Below are 16,551 nucleotides of genomic sequence, written 5' to 3'. Positions count from 1 at the left end.
ACAACTAGTAATAAAAGAGGAAGTAATAATACTACATGCAGGCATAGACTCTATGCAGATCCATACATTCATTTTCTTCAGCTTATTTCAGGGCAGCAGCCTAAGCAGAGAAGCCCAGACCTCCCTCTCCCTAGTTACCTCCTGTAAAGGTGTTTCCTAGCCACCTGAGAGCTATAGTCTTTCCAGCATGTCCTGGGTCTGCCCTGTGGTCTCCTCCCAGTGGGTCATACCTGGAGCACTTCACCCAGGAGGTCCCCAGGAGTTACCTTGTCAGATGCCTAAACCACCTACTCTCAGCCCCTCAATGGCTGAACTCCTCACTCTATCTCTAATGGAGAGGCCAGCCACCCTTTTTTCCAACGCTTGTTCCCGTGATCTTGTTCTTTTGGTCACTACCTAAAGCTCGTCACCATAGGTGAGGGTAGGGATGTAGATCGATCAGTAAATTGAGAGCTTCGCTTTTAAACTCAGGTCTTTCTATACCAAGACGGACCTGTACAGCGTTCGCATCACTGCAGCCGCTGCACCAATCCGTTTGTTGATCTCCTGCTCACTCTCCCCGCACTCATGAACAAGACCCCAAGATACTGTCTATGCAGATAGCATTTAAAATATTAGGTTTGTTGATATTAATGAATACTTATATAAATACATATACATTGCAACACTGGTTCTCATAGGACTTTCCAACCTGGATATTCTGATCCCGGAGCTGGATATCCTCAGAGAAGTTTTCCTACAGACACAGAGTGACTGTGGAGACATTGCTTTCTACACATTGTCTGCAGTGCAATTCTAGGCCCAGGGCCAAATACTGTGCTTCTATCATAAGGCGCTGGCATCACAGACATGATGAGGCCATAATATGACATGTGTAACACTTGGGTGGTTTTTTTTCTTCTCCTTTTTTTTCCAGTGCTTTTAAAAAGACTTACAATAGCCAGACTTACTGATAAAACCGATGAAAAAAAACCCCATTCTATCTAACAAACAAACAAATATAAGATTCTGAGGCCACAATTGACTAAACTGAGTAGATGAAAATTCACGGTACGTTTTGATTGGCTGAAATGCCACTGTATAGATGTAAAACAAATTGAAAACCTTGAAAACGAATCAATCAAAACATGCAAGTAGAAGAGGAAGCACAAAGAAGAAGTAGGGGGAAAATAATAAGTAGAAGGAAAAGCAAGAGGAGGGGGGAAAGAGGTCTGGCAGAACTGCTGCTCAGACGCCTAGAAAATCATTGACACATCTAGACTTTTCTTAATGTTATTTGACAGATTCACTGCTATCATTGCTTCTGTTAAGTCAGGGATGTCAAACTCATTTTACATCGAGGGACACATAAAGACTGTTTTGGTCTTAAGCAGGCTGAGTGAAATTCCACTTTTTATCCATGTAAAGACGTTTAACTACACATTTAATCGCTGAGTTTTCCTAACATAAAATAAAGAAGTGTAAGGTCAACAGCACATCTATTTTTCTATATGATAAATGTGCAAAATTACAAAAAAAGCTCTGGTAGCTCACTGCCCAGACTCCCCCACATTTATAAAACCGAAGGCTTTTGTTGATTGATGAAAATTTTCTTATTTTTACCTAAATTTCGAATGTAGACAGAAAAGAAAACAGGAACCTTTCAGTCATTCAATTGTTTATCCATTACTTATCCACTTTAATGTAGTATGAATGGCTATGGGGGAACAGAAAAAGCTGTAAAAAACATAAAAATACAGTTAAGTCCAAAGATTTATGCCCCTCTTAACATTTTCCAAAGCCATCCAGCAGGTTCTGGCCCCTGGGCCTAATGTTTGACACTCATGTTCTAAGTTTAATACTTAACAGTGTTCATCTTTGAATATTAAAAGCATATGTCATATTGAGGTTTTAAACGTCATCTCAAGCTTTGATTTTTCTTGTTTTCAAGTGATGTAATCAGGCAGTAATGCAACTGTCCGGCTCAATTACAATATTAGTTTTTTGTCTATTTTCTGTGCATGCCAATTGATTTAAAAAAAAAGGGGGGGGGAACAGAAGAAGACACAAAAACCACGAAGCACTGGGAAGTGGCTCAGACGTGTCTCTTCCAGCAGGACGCAGCTCAGTTTTAAGCAGAACTGCTTTGTAATTACTTTAATGTATCCTTATTGGGCACGTATGCCAATTTTCATAAGTTCAGTAATTGACTCTCTGCTTTTTCAGCTCTGGCACAGCCCACTCTGTCTCACACACTCTCGTATTGATCCCATTAGTTCACATTACTTTGCCTCAGAGATTACAACAGATTGGTCCATGCTTGTGTACAAATGCTGCGAGCGCTGATCTAACAGTTCGGGTTACAGCTACTTATTGTTCAAAGTAAATGTTTTTCCTGTTGAGAAACACAACTGAGCAATGAAGCTGCTTTGTCTGTGGAAATCCAGCTGCCTGCCTGTCCAAAATTAGCAAAAGAAGTAGTTTGTTGCTGTATCATTAAATGAAATTCTACATCATGAATTCGCTGTTCTTAACACAACAAAAGGCAGGAGTTCAAGTAGCATGTCATTATTAAAGTAAGGGGAACAAAGCATGACAAATAACAGTGACATTTAAAAATACTTCAAAAGAGTAAACATTCACACACACACACACACACACACACACACACACACACACACACAAAAAGTAAATCCTAATGTGATATCTGTCTTTTACTTTTTCGGTGCATTTGCCCGCAAGGCTAAACAGGATGCACAGCAGTTTGACTGCTGGTGCTGAAAAGGAAATAAGTTTCCTGTTGTTTTAGGTTCAGTCATGTAAATCATGTAAAATTATTTCGCTAGAGAAGTCACATTCCCACTTTAAGTTTTAACCACTACAGTTCCTTAAACTGTAGTCAAATTAAACCAGGCGTGCAAATATAGGAACCAAAGCACTTCAGATCTGTCTTGCCATACTTTTGTATTGTTTAGTGTGACACCTTAACAGTGCTTTAGCATTGGATGAAACTGTACCTGTGCCATAAAAAAGCCAGAGACAGTATGAAAGGAAGTTTTTTTTTAATTTTTGTTTTTTTTAGACTTTTATTACACCACATTGTTATTAATGTGAGCAGTTGTGCCCGATCATTCCGTTTTTCTCTTTGTGTAAAATAGCATCCTATAACATTTTTGGATGTGTCTAAGCTGCCAGCTGTCTTAAGTTCAAAAAACACAATATTCACTATAGATAGATAGATAGATAGATAGATAGATAGATAGATAGATAGATAGATAGATAGATAGATAGATAGATAGATAGATAGATAGATAGATAGATAGATAGATAGATAGATAGATAGATAGATAGATAGATAGATAGATAGATAGATAGATAGATAGATAGATAGATCTTGAGCGAGAAAGATAGATATATAATTTATATAATGACTTTATATATTAGGATAATACCAATAGTAATCTAATAATCTAATTAAAAACACCACATTGTTCATTATTATAGATTAAAGCAATGGTTCCAACCCTTTAGTCTCCTCTTTATAAAAGAAATATAACATTTTAAGATGGAGTTGGGAGTGGTTCTTTCTAAAACTATTGGATAATTTCTAATAATAACCTGTCTGAACAAACAACAGAGGTAAAGCATATTTAAGTGCATGAACGAGCTTAAAGTAAGTGGTATGTAAAAAGTAAATCACATGTAACTGTTTACATATGTTGTGTTCAAATGATTTGGAAATAGTTACCTGGCAGAATTTTACTGGATAAAACTTTCCTAAAATGTGCTGAAATGAGCACTGAAATGTGCTCATGTGTCAGGTTTCTGAATTATGCATGAGACTGAGTCTGAATTCAATTACAGTTCCTGGGACTAATGTCATTTATTCGTCACTCAAGGAGAAACCAATTTAAAACCACACATCAATTTAAGTATGTGGAAGTTGCTGTACTGTGAATTTGTTCATCTTAACAAATACTTTTAGTATTTAGATTAAGATCAAGTGACTGTTTTTTGTTAAGAAGACCAAAAGTCTCTTAAACTGCTCTTCATCCTCCACCATCCATCCACCCTGCAGATCAACAGTTGTAGCTCAAGATCACTAGGGGGCACGGTCGAGGCTGAAATAAGCGGTGAGGAAAGCGACCTCAGAACATGCAAAACAGAAAAAGGACAAAAAAAAGCATCACATGTAGATTATTCATTTTAGAGTTGCGCTATTGATTATCTTGCCATATCAGGGGTGCAAAGTAAATGTTTTAAAGCTCTAAATTATATCTGCAGAGTATTCCTGCACATTTTGCATGGCATGCTTTGAAAAGCAAGACCTTTTAAAGTTACTACCAGATACCAGCTTTCTTCAAACACTGAACTTTCTCATGTTATTTTTTGATCCGCTTGATGACGCATTTCCAAAACAAAACGTAAGAATGGCTGTTACCTCTTGTTAGATCATACTTCATACTCGTCTTTTCTTGACTCAAACCTCAGGGCCGATATGTGAAGTTCAGCAAGTTGATTGGTCAGTTCCTCATCACTTCTTAGAAGCAAAGGGAGTTTTTGTTTACTTTATAAAACCTCTAGACAAAGAAGCTATTCTAGTTTTCCCAAGTCGGCAGGACTCACACCAAACCCACACTGAAGTGATAACACTGACAGCTCTGTATCAGCAGTCACAAGTGGTTGATTGCTCATGATAGCATTTTTTTATGTAGCAAACAAGCTGTGCAAATTTATTGAAGACATTTAATTATTTTGACCCTCTTGCACATGTGACCTCTAAGAATATTTTGTGCATTGAACTCAATAAATTGTCCTTTTTTCGAGGTTTTTTTTTGTGAAATGTGTGAGTGAGTGTCATTAGCTGAAATGAGGAACTGGTCATGCGGTATCTAAGCTCATCATCAACTTTGTTCTGACTGAGGTGTTAAAGACATTTGTTGGCAGGAAGTTACAGTATGGGTCTAAAAATGAAAAAAGGAAAGAGATAAAGAAATAACACGAACTCTGTCATCTTTATATTGCTCTTGTCTTTTGACTCCAAAAAGTCAGTCTATTAAAATAAAAAGACATCATTTTTGCGTAAATGAAATCAATTGTGCAAAAAAAAAAAGGAATAATAAACAATTATTCTCCTGCAGCAAGATATTTACTCCTAAAGAGCAAATACCCACATATGACTGTTCATGCTTAAGTGAAAGAAGATGTGAAAAGCTTGTGTGAGTCAAGCAGTTACTCAGTTTCAAATTTAGTTTGAGGAATCACTATTGGTAGGAAAGTGAAAAAAGTTGCGAGTGCTGATAAAAATTCAGTAACTTTATACATACGTAATAGTATACTGCCAATGTGCACATACTGCATATGTACTTTTTATTTAGAGTGCAAAAAGTGTGTGTGATGAGGAAGAGTGTATGTGGGGTTTAGAAGTCTAAATATAAGTGATTTTGTAACCAGAGGAGGTTATTTGATTGCGTGTTTTGACTCAAATCTGTAGAACAGACTAGAAAGAGTCTAGCTCAAATTAGTTTCAGTACCATAACAGGACAGATCAGGAACTTTTTATTGAAAAATTTTTTTTATTTCTTTTATTTTAAACTCGTGTTCTCAGGTACAAACTGAACATTTCAATAAAGCTTTTCAAAATCATGAAAGTGAGAGTTTACTGTATATTTTAAGGGGGAAATATCTGTAACCTCATCTAATCTAATCTAATGTACATTTATCTGACAAAAAGATGTGAAACTCTACCCACTCAGGAGATGTGGGCGTTCTACATGTTATAACACTGAATGATCATTATTTGATGACATCTTCATCACGCCCACCTTTCAAGTGACTGCAGGAAAATATAAAGTATGAGAAGAAGCAGCTCAGAACACATAATGCTTTAAATCAGAAAGCTGTAAAACGTGGATTCAGTGCTGATGGCTTTAGGACGTAAATATGTGGTGTATCCCGAACGTGATACTGAGAGGCGGAGGTTTCAGGAGCCTGTGGTAAAGCCACATAAATAAAAATTTGCCATTATCTGAAGGGATGTGGTTGGTTAACTGCTTAAACGTTGGCTGGCAGATCTTGATAAGGCCTTATCGCAAAACCAGAATATGTACTGTCAAGATTTTTACTTTGTTTTGTGATAACTTTCGCCATCCTGAAATAATTACCGTTTTACACGTAAGCCAGAAATTTGTTGCCAGAAACTTACTTATTTCTTACTTATTATTGTGACTTGCTTACTCATTAGAACAGTTTTTAATGTTTTCTGTGTCCTCGGAAACAAAAACATGAATCATACTTGTCATTTCTGAATTTCATAAACTTCTAAACTAAACCAAAAGCCTCCACTGCATCTTCCTTCTGCACTTAGGCTTTTTTCGCAAGAAGTGTTGCAATCCGACAGCATGTTTTTAGAGCTTGTCATTTAAAACAGCTGATTATGCATTTGACGTGAAGGTGACATTAAATGCTACTGTGGACAGAAAAGGGGAAATTGAACTCGTCACAGAGGAAACTCCCACAGACTTCTCGGCTGGCTGACTAGAAGGAAGCCACAGTGAGAGAAGGACAAAGGAAAAACAGCCTTCACAATCTATGGTAGGTAAGTGAGCCATTTATTTTATACACCCTTGCACTGTGTTGGAGATCATGGGTGAGCTAGGAAAGGGGTGAATGCTTGCCTCTCACAAGTGCTACTTTTTCACAGCTAGAAAATCATGTTGCTATATTATTTTAAAAGTTAATGACCTCTGATGTGTGAGCATCAGCCCTATTGAGGAATAATGATAAAAATCCACAAAAGTCAAATACACAGGTTTGCTTTTTGGGCTTCATCAAAGCTCATTTTAAAATGTGTTGAGCTCATGAAAGCGGACATGAATTCCCAGCATATGTCATCCTGTGACTTCTTCTCCTTTGATTTGCTCAGAATTTTCACAATCAGATGAGAAATTGGCTGAGACTCTTCAGAAACATGCGCACTTCTCTTTATGAACGCTTAAAATATCGCCCAGAAAATACAGTGAGTGTACAAAATGAAAAAAATAGCTTAATACAGTAACATACAGGTGTTTCCAGGTGCTGTGGGGTTTTTTGTTTTGGTTTTTTTTTTTTTTTTTTTTTTTACATTTACATTTTTTACTTGTGCTATTTTCTGAAAATCATTCTGTCTTTGATTTCAACTCAACTGATGGTTTCCACTTCTACAGTGTGGCCTACTGCACCTCTGACAATAACAGGTTGACAAGGTTGTTTAGTTTCAGAGTGAATACTGGATTCCCACATTCTCCTGAACGGGGGTTCCCCCAACCTTCTACTGTAAACAGCAGCTCTAAAGGCAGAAGTAATGCCTGAGTGACCCTTAAAATCCCCCGTTGATATTCTAAAACAATGTACTGAAGTCTTTTTTTCCCTCATTTTTCTGTAACTTTATTACCATTTCAGGTTGCATTCACGTTTTTTATGATTGTACATCAAATTTTATTTAAACATGTTGAGGGATCAATTAAAAAAAATGACAAATGCATTTCACAAAATGTCATTTTGATTTAATTTGCATTTATTTGTCAAAAATGTACAAGGTTTTACTGTTTTTACATTGTCAAAAAAGTGGACGCAACATGAATCAATTGATTTTCTTCTTGCAATGTGGGTAAAAAAATTGATTTTTTTATTTTGTGTTTTTTACATTTAGTCATTGTACCGTGTTTACATATCTTTAAAACATAAAAAACAGACATTTAAAACAAAAAGAAAATGCCCACCACCACCCCTCACTCATACACATACACATATACAAACACCCACACATACGCACACAACTTAACCATACATATGTGTGGCGGTGTGTGATCCCCAGTGTGTTTATTTCTTTTTATCTGCGTCTATCACATGTGAGAAAAAGAGATAAGAGAGAGGCGGATGTGTGGTGACATCCCACAACAAGCAGACACTCAAAGCGGAAGAATGCTCGTAGTGTGGTCATGACTCATTTGTTCATTGTTTCTAGTAAATGAACTAATTCTTCTCCCCTCTCTCTCTCTCTCTTTCTGCCTCGCACACTGCCCTCTGCTCCGACTTGTCTTCAGACTTCTTGATGATATCAGTAAAAGCAGTTGGGCAAGTTTCGTGAGGGCAGCTCATAACAAAAGGGCCACCTTGCCCTCACTGGGCGCAATAATGGTGCCTCTCTTCTGGCTTCTGCTTTTGGCAAAGCTTCCTAAGCTGGCTCTTTTCTCCGGTTCAGATCGTTGTGTAATCCAGGAGATCAACAACTCACAAAATGGTAAATATATGCCCGGTGTAATCCTTCAAACAACTACATTTTTAATTGTTTTTCATTTTTATTGTACTTTCATTTTAAAATACAGTGACTTTTGCATATTTAGCTTATAATAGTTTTTCATGCAAATCGTGCCATAAGCACCTAAAATCTGATAAAGGTTCTGAGGAAAAGTAAAGCAAAAAAGGCTAACTGTCATATGAAATGTATTTTGTTATGAAAGGTGAAGTGTAAGAATATCTTAACTGGTTTTTTTTTTTTATATAATTATAATCATTTTGAGTTGAAGATGACTAAAGATTACAGGAATACAACAAAGCGACTGCCCGATTACCTAAAATGCTTTTCTTTTTCTGCTCAGTGTCTTCAATACTGGAATCATTACAATGCCATAATAACTACATGTCCCTTGTCCACTGCAAGTGGAGGCAACACATAAACACACAGTTGGAGCTCTGGGTCGATACAGGATCTGGAAGGTAAAAAAAAAAAGGGACAAAAGACGTGAAGAAGCAAACAGAAAAAAAAGATACATGGGACGCCTTTTTCAAGGAATAACTGTGTTCATGTCCTTGCAGGGAGGTGAAGTGTGAGCCATTTGATCCTAGAGATGCAACTAAGCACAGGGATGTCCGCTGTAGATATAAAGCCAATGCATTTGGCATCGGCTTAAAACACACCGCCTTCTTCCTCCAAAACAAGACTTGTCTCTCCTCCTCCTCTGTCCAGCACAAGACTCTTCATCTTTTACAGCACCGTGAGTTTAACATTCATTCTGTTGTGCTTCCTTTAGCATTCAAGTGAAACTAAACACTCAGGGATGTTGTGCGCGTTTGCATTTTTACAGTGAAAGCACTCCCACCAGCGAATCTCTCCACGCACGATGCAGCTGATGGTGGCCGAAAGCTCATTTGGTCCAGCCCCTACCCTCCCTCCTCATCCCTGAACAAAAACCTCACCTATCAGCTCAGCTATAAGACACACAGAGAGGACAACTGGGTGGTAAGCATCGCGCATGCAAGCTCATAACTGGATTGAAAATGCCTCATCTTTGTAGCACGTCAGTTTAACTGAAAGGTCGAAAATAGAAACCGAGGTAGCATTTAACACTCTTCATACTTCCTTGCAATATATTTAGCAATAATAATGAAACCAGTGACCTGATGCATATAAATCACATTTTAGATTTCCTCTCACAGGAAAGCTTCAAACCTACGAGACCCTCGAGTCAGAAGCCTGGCAGCTTTAAAGAAATAGAAAAAACAGATTAGGATACACCTGGGAAGGGTCTGAATTCAAACATAAGCATACTAACACATTCACAGTTTGGATTTAAACAAATAACGCAAACATACATTTACATTCTAGGTAGCTAAAAACCTGGAAAATAAAATAAGGATGCACATAGAACTCAGTAGCTGATCCAAATACTTTTTTAACCTTGAATAAATGTCAACAAATAAATATTCCATAAGCCACTCACAACACCTGATTCTCTTTGCAGACTGTGAATGTCACAAACACCAGTATGACACTTGAGAGGCAGCTGTTGCGTCCAGGTCACAGGTATGAAGCCAGAGTGAGGGCCTGGGCCAGCATGGGCCTGTGGAGTGACTGGAGTTCTGTGGTGACCTGGCACACTAAAGAAGGTAAATTAAAGAAATCGGTTCAACTTCAGCTCTGAATAAATTGGTTGGCATGTTTAATATATTGAATAATTTTGCACAAGTAGTGCCTTTTCCTTCTTAAGGAGACCCACACTCTTATCTGCTTTCCTCACATTTCTAATCTTCTCCCTCTGTCCAATTTTATTGGTTAGAGATAAGTCTGGGGCTTTGCAGCTGTTGTTATTAGCTCTTTTTTTCTCTCTTGGGCCACAGACTTTGGGCAGCTTCCCACTTTGCATTGTGTACTGGACGGAGAGAAGGAGGTAACATGTAGCTGGGAAGTGAGCAGAGAGCTGGCTCACATCATTACCTACCAGCTGGCCTGTCGACACAATGAGAGTGCGCCGTAAGTTGAGCGTGACGCTGGCAACACCACCTGGCTGGAAATTAAAAATGCACCTTCATCATTCGTCCATCCATTTGTCAGACCGTTCGTGTCATTTCCTCTGCTTTCAACCTCTGCTTTCAGGTTTGAGAGATGTTGTTTGAACCCAGCAGTCACTTCTGACCTCACCAGGATGATGCTGAGGTACAGCTGCACACTGTCTGTCACAGACCCAGAACATCTGCAGCTGAACCTCCAGCCAACACACAGTGCCAAGAGTTTTAAACTCTACCAAAACAGTGAGTAACCATGTGACTGGAGCTACAGCATTCTGGTCGGGTGCTCCAACCTGGGAATAATTCTTGTTCTTCTAAATTCCAAATCCACACTCAAGGAGCGCTTAGAAAAAAGGGTCTTGATTGAGTAGCCCCACCTACTGTTTAAATAGCACTATTGCACCCATGCCGTACCCAATAGACTGTGTACCCAATATATATGTATGTATATAGATAGATAGATAGATAGATAGATAGATAGATAGATAGATAGATAGATAGATAGATAGATAGATAGATAGATAGATAGATAGATAGATAGATAGATAGATGCTTAAGACCCCTTTTGGTACTTCCCACTACAGTCTGTCATGACAAAACAAACAAGCACACACACACACACACACACACACACACACAGTAACTACACCCTGTGGGGCTTATTTATTGGCATAATGCATTCCCTAAAGTTAACCAATGAGCTTAACAATGAATGCCTAATGGCTCAGACGTGAAATCTAAAATCTAATTTTACCCTAAAATTTAATAATACCCTAAAAAATTAGCATGGGCTAATTTTAGTCTTTACAGTAATACAAGTCCTTACAGGTTGGTGGGCAGTAAGATTAAAGTCCCCACTTGGCAAGATAAACGAGTGCAGACACTAAATCACAAGGCAAAAGCGATACCACACACAGCTGTTAAATATGCATAAAACTTTCCACAATAACTTTAGCTATAAACGAACTTCTCTGCATTGCTCTTATTCCACAGTTCGTCCCAACCCCCCACAGCATGTAAATGTGAGGGAAGAAGACAATAACTGGATCGTGAAATGGACCGAACCAAACAAGAGTCAAAAACACGGCCTGTATTATCAGGTCCTTTATTACAGGAAACAAGATGAGGTAAGAAGCCTTACTATCAGTGTTTGTTTTTTTTAATCTTGATAATTGCATTGGAATTCATTCCCATTAACTATAAAAGACGTACTAATTTAAAGGTGACGTAACTGAAAAAAATAACAAAAAATCAGGTACATATATATATTATTTATTGGGGTTTTTTTAGAATTCTTCTACGCTACTGGAAGTAAGGGATTTAAGTTCTTGGACCATCCTTGGAAAATGTTTAGCCCCACTCCAGGATTACCAGGTCAAAGTTAGGTCATTGGTTGTCCCTGGATCAGGTTCAGAGTATAAAGGAACCCCATCAGAATGGACGGATCCTGTGGAGTGGACCACTAATGAAGGTTTGTGGGCTTTACTTTCAATATGTTTAAGCTTAAAACTTAAAAAAAAGAAGCATATCATGATTCATGTCATTCCCCCAATAACACGATCATTAATTCTGTTTTCCGCACCAACAGTCTGGTCCCCCACAACCTGGATCTATATACTTATCACTGTAGCAGTGGCTCTAGTCTTCCTCATTCTGTACCGCACTATTCCAGCTTGTCGAAGGTACATTCTTTGTGTAAAGCAAAAATTAACTACTGCCATCAAAAGTATAAATAATGCATTTATTATGTTCTAATTTCATAAGAATGATTTTTTTAAATGATAAATTAACCCTATTTGCATAAATTTTAACCACTAGGAATGTAATTGGGTGGGTGGACTCAGTTCCTTCTCCAGGAAAAAGCAAAATCCTGTCAGAGTTGATGGTAAGACTTGTTCAGTTTACAGTTTGCTGTTTTTTTTGCTACTTCTTTATCTTTATATAAATGTTGCACACTTGCTGTTTTTATATGTAAATGTGTTTCCTTTTTTCTCTACATCTATTTGCGATCCAGTCCCCCGGCAGTCGGACCCTTACGCAGACTGAAAAGCTGTATATTTGCAAAGTGCAACAACTGGACGTCTTATCTACATGGTAATATGTTTCACACTTGACCTGTCCGGAGGTCTGCACATTTTTTTTTAGTAAAAGAAAACACTTTCAGCATCAGTGATACTCTATAGCTGTTCCCTTAGATAACTCACACAGACAGACCGTTCAGTGCTCCTGAATGTCACCAATCACTGGGCGTAGCTCCCAGAAAGTGAATTGCAAAATGACGAGCTGTTACATAAATCAATAAAATTCTTATTTTCTTCCCCTGTAGCTCATCACAAGCTTCGCTGTGGCCGACCAAGGACACAGAAAAAAAGTGCCTGGATCAGGATGAGGGTTGCTGGAGCTGTGATAACCTGCCCTCTCCTACTGAGGAGGTTAACGTCTCTGACACTTCTGCGATAAGCTTCACCGGGCCATACATCCTCTGTCGGGTCAGCTGCTCAGAAACTCTAACCAAGTCATTTGTCATGTGTCCAGAGCCTGAAAACCAAAAACATGAAACTCAATTTATATTAAACTAGCCTTAATCAATTTTGCATATCCACATACTGTATGGACAACTTTACTTAATAGTTTTCTTGCTAATAGTTAGATGAGAAGAACACACTTTACACACTATATTGTCTAGAATTTTAGATAATTTCTTAATTAGGTGCAATGATAGAAAGTCTCTGGTCCTATTAAAAAAACATCCCTGTAAGCTATATATGAACTAGATATAGCCACTGTGACATTGCCCACTGGTTTAACGACTGATAGCCTGAACCTTTGAGTTTTAACTGCAGCAGTTGTTGCATCAGTAAAAGCACAGCATGCAGTTCTGGCACTTTGTTTTTATTTTTTCCAGAACAGACACACAAAACAGAATGTCACCTATAGCGGTGATGGGAAGTGCCAGGTTAGCAGTTTCCCACTGATTCCGGTGTTTGTGCTAAGATTTTTGGCCGCTTAATTCACAGAGATGAAAGTTGTACCAGCCGTTTCATCGAAACAGAAAGTGAAGATGTAGATTCGTAGAAAAACACCAAACTGTGCCCTTCATGAATGTGTCAAATAAAACTGTGTTACTTGAATCTATGTATAGCAAACCATAAATGAGCAAACATCACTGGTAAAGATAGAAAGAAAAGAAAAATTAAGGCATTTGATTGAAGACTAAACAGCACTGTTTCTTATCTGACAGTCGCCAGAGCCAGCCCCCGAGTCAGTGAGTGTCAAGGATGAAGAGATGGACACAGAAACCCCGTCAGATGACTCTGCATCGCCTTCTCCTGTAAATTTCACTCTTTTCGGCGAAGGCTATGTGTGTCTGCCCAGACACAGCAACTCCAGATCCACACAGGACCTCATGTCCCACTGTGATGAAAACACGAGCACACACTGGTGTGACAGTGCTGAGCAGGACCAGAGGTGCAATGATCCAACACCATGGCTCGTTAACTCGGACATCAAGCCTGGCTTTAGCGAGCCCACCGTTGGGGGCAAACCGCCAGAATACACGCCAGGACCTTTCACCCACTGGCCTGAAGGGGCCACCGTACAGGCGTCAGGGTACTGCCACCTCCCCACAGCCTTCATGCAAGAGCAACGCGCTAGCCTGCATAATTCATAGGAAGATTTTATCAAAAGAGGACCTATCACTTTCTCTGCACACGAAACAACTTTCTTTTTGCATAAACTTTTCACTTTATTCTGAGTTACTGATGCTTCAATGTGAAAAAAAATTCCTTCTAGCATTTTTGAGAAGCTTTGTGCCTGTTTTTAATCTTAACTGACAAAGTGGCTCCATAGTGTAGTGGCTTATAGAAAAGGCGAAAGATCTCAGTTTTGATCCCAGAAGGAAATGCAAATGACTCTGGAGTTGTGTCAGGAAGAGTATCCAAAGAAAAATCAAATATACTGAAGTGTAGTTTAGTGTCTCACCATTTGAGGGCAATAGTGAGCCAAATTTTGTAGGTGGTCTATAAGCTTATGAGGGATAGAATGCAATATTATGGGAAGCAAACTAAGCCTGTTCTTTGAACTTTTTTAGATAATTTCCTGGCATAGACGGGGATGGTATGTAATCCAAACGTAATCCAAAAAGCAGCCATGCAAAACAGCTTTCGTGACTCTCAATGCATTCAATTTTTGTTCTGCCTGTGTCTAAGCGTTGCACCATCTTTTCAAATGCATGGCACCATCATTTTACTTGCCTGTGTAATCTTTCAGCGTAATGACAGCCTTTCACGCAGGATGTGCACATTTAGCCGCAGACTCTAAGAACTCAGTTGAAATTTAGTCTTCTTTTATTACTTCCTCTAATTCCTTGTTGCCTTCACAGCTGAAGGGACGCAACTATGTGAACTTAACATCATGGAAACAGTGTGTGCTGTACGTTTGCCAACTGTAACATTCACTGTGGTCATGTACAATATGCGTGTTTTGCACAGAGGTGTCTGAGTTGAGACCTTGTTGTCAGTGTTGGAGCCTAAGTGTTGCCAAAGGTGTGTAGAACATGTCATCTGCATTGTGATGTGCTGATTGTGCTAAGATAAGCATAACCAGTGCCGTGTGCAAAGGTTTTAGTTTAGAACTGACGTCAGCAAAGGCACAGAGACGTAAATCTAAACACATAAAGTCTATTTTAATGTAGGTAATGGCAATCAAAGGTGAAGGAGCACAACTCTGCCTGTAAATACAAAAGAACAGAAAATAAGAAACGTTGGGCTGCCAAACTATGTAATATATATATATTATAAATGCACTCTGTCTGTGGATGATCTTTATGCTGAAGGAAATAAACTTGTGTAAACTGCTGTCAGCTGTAATTAAAAGAATATTATATTTTTGCTGGGTTTCTGTCTTAAATTCAATATAATGAAGATGTGACCGAAGGTCCTTAAGGTAGAAGACAGTTTGACACAGTGAAGATGCAAAGAAATATCAAAAGTAAGATGTTACTATTACTGATGTACCATTATGAGTACGGCTAATATACTGAAAACACTGATGCATTGAAGTGCATGCTTTATTATGGCAGCTGGTCAAAACTAGACTATAAAAAACTTTGTAGTTGTCCACTGGATTCATTCAACTGTGATGAGATTTCCAGTTCAAGACGAACTGAGTCTGCATAATTCTCAGACCAGTGTGTTTCAGTGTGGGGACAGTGTTCTTTGCGGTGCATGTCTCTCTGCTTTCTCCAATCATAAGCTGCATCTCTGTAGCCAAAGTGCTGATAATCCTTCTTCAGGTTGTCCTTATTTTGTAGTTAAATTCATTCGCATGCAATACTAGTAATTCTGGATTCCTGTTGAGCAATTTTATAGCACTTAAGCATTATAGCATTAAATATAGGTTCAGTTTAGGCTATTTGGGGCATTTGTTAACTTACTCAATAGCTAACTCAACAATTGTTGAGATTAGTGTTGTGTGGCCCAAATATAATGACAAACATTGCAACTGGCTTATACAAGGTGTACTTGTGTTTTGCATTGAGGCAGGCAAACTTACCTGTCCATTAATGAGATCAAATGTGGCCCATAAAAACAAGGTGAGGAAAATTCTTTACAATGTAGTTTTTTAAAAGCTAGGAGTAGGTGTGCAGCTACCTTTTCTTAATATAGCATGGCTTTTTTTAAGGTTTTGTGGTTGATTTTTTTTTTCAGCTAAGTGTGAAAGTACCATTTATAGTCCAGCCATTGTTAGGGCAGTACTGTTACTGAGCAAACATACAGAGGTATGACCAAAGCAAATGTAGGCTGGCATTGTGTTTATTTGTGTTTTATAGGAAAACCCCCCCTACAAATTTTAAGTTCAGGTTTAAAAGAAATGAAATGTTGTGCAGCATAATTGTAGTTGTGATCATTTGCATTTTAACACTTTCATATTCCTTGCCTGTTTTTTTAATGCACAGAAGCATCCACGTACACAGAGACAAAGATAATTCGTTTGTATTTATCGTGTTTTGCTGAAAATGGTTTTGTAAATTGGAACAGATTGTGTTTGTGTGTTTGTGTGTATGTGCGTGTCTGCGTGTCTGCGTGGTGACTGTATTTCTTAACCTCACACACCGGTGTTGGGAGGATCACACACAGTTTCACAGCGTTATCTAATTTATTGCTCTGTTTATTTTCCCATCTGTTTGGCCTGACAGGACTGCAGAGAGTTTTCAGGGGCTGCTAGTTTCTGAAAGCAGGTGTGAGT

The 16,551-nt window shown here is 38.4% G+C and overlaps 1 protein-coding gene across 2 annotated transcripts; it reads left to right on the top strand.

The window, feature by feature from the left end:
• Positions 1-6,431: 6,431 nt before the first annotated feature.
• On the top strand, positions 6,432-15,194 carry csf2rb (colony stimulating factor 2 receptor subunit beta). 2 transcript variants are annotated; one of them, XM_026165559.2, is made up of 15 exons: positions 6,432-6,573; positions 8,064-8,260; positions 8,619-8,736; positions 8,836-9,014; positions 9,105-9,259; positions 9,762-9,906; positions 10,138-10,270; positions 10,394-10,548; positions 11,299-11,432; positions 11,596-11,776; positions 11,894-11,987; positions 12,124-12,190; positions 12,320-12,399; positions 12,632-12,794; positions 13,547-15,194. In XM_026165559.2, exons 2-15 carry the CDS (start codon positions 8,155-8,157, stop codon positions 13,973-13,975), a joined length of 2,139 nt encoding a protein of 712 aa, XP_026021344.2. In that variant the 5' UTR covers positions 6,432-6,573; positions 8,064-8,154; the 3' UTR covers positions 13,976-15,194. The 2 variants fall into 2 exon arrangements, with proteins under 2 accessions (XP_026021344.2, XP_026021343.2); XM_026165558.2 differs by having other exon boundaries at positions 6,490-6,577.
• The last annotated feature ends 1,357 nt before the right edge of the window (positions 15,195-16,551 follow it).

Source organism: Astatotilapia calliptera, chromosome 4 (genome assembly GCF_964374335.1).
Source record: "Astatotilapia calliptera chromosome 4, fAstCal68.1, whole genome shotgun sequence".
NCBI classification, from domain to species: Eukaryota; Metazoa; Chordata; class Actinopteri; order Cichliformes; family Cichlidae; genus Astatotilapia; species Astatotilapia calliptera.
This window is presented reverse-complemented; position numbering and strand designations above follow the sequence as displayed.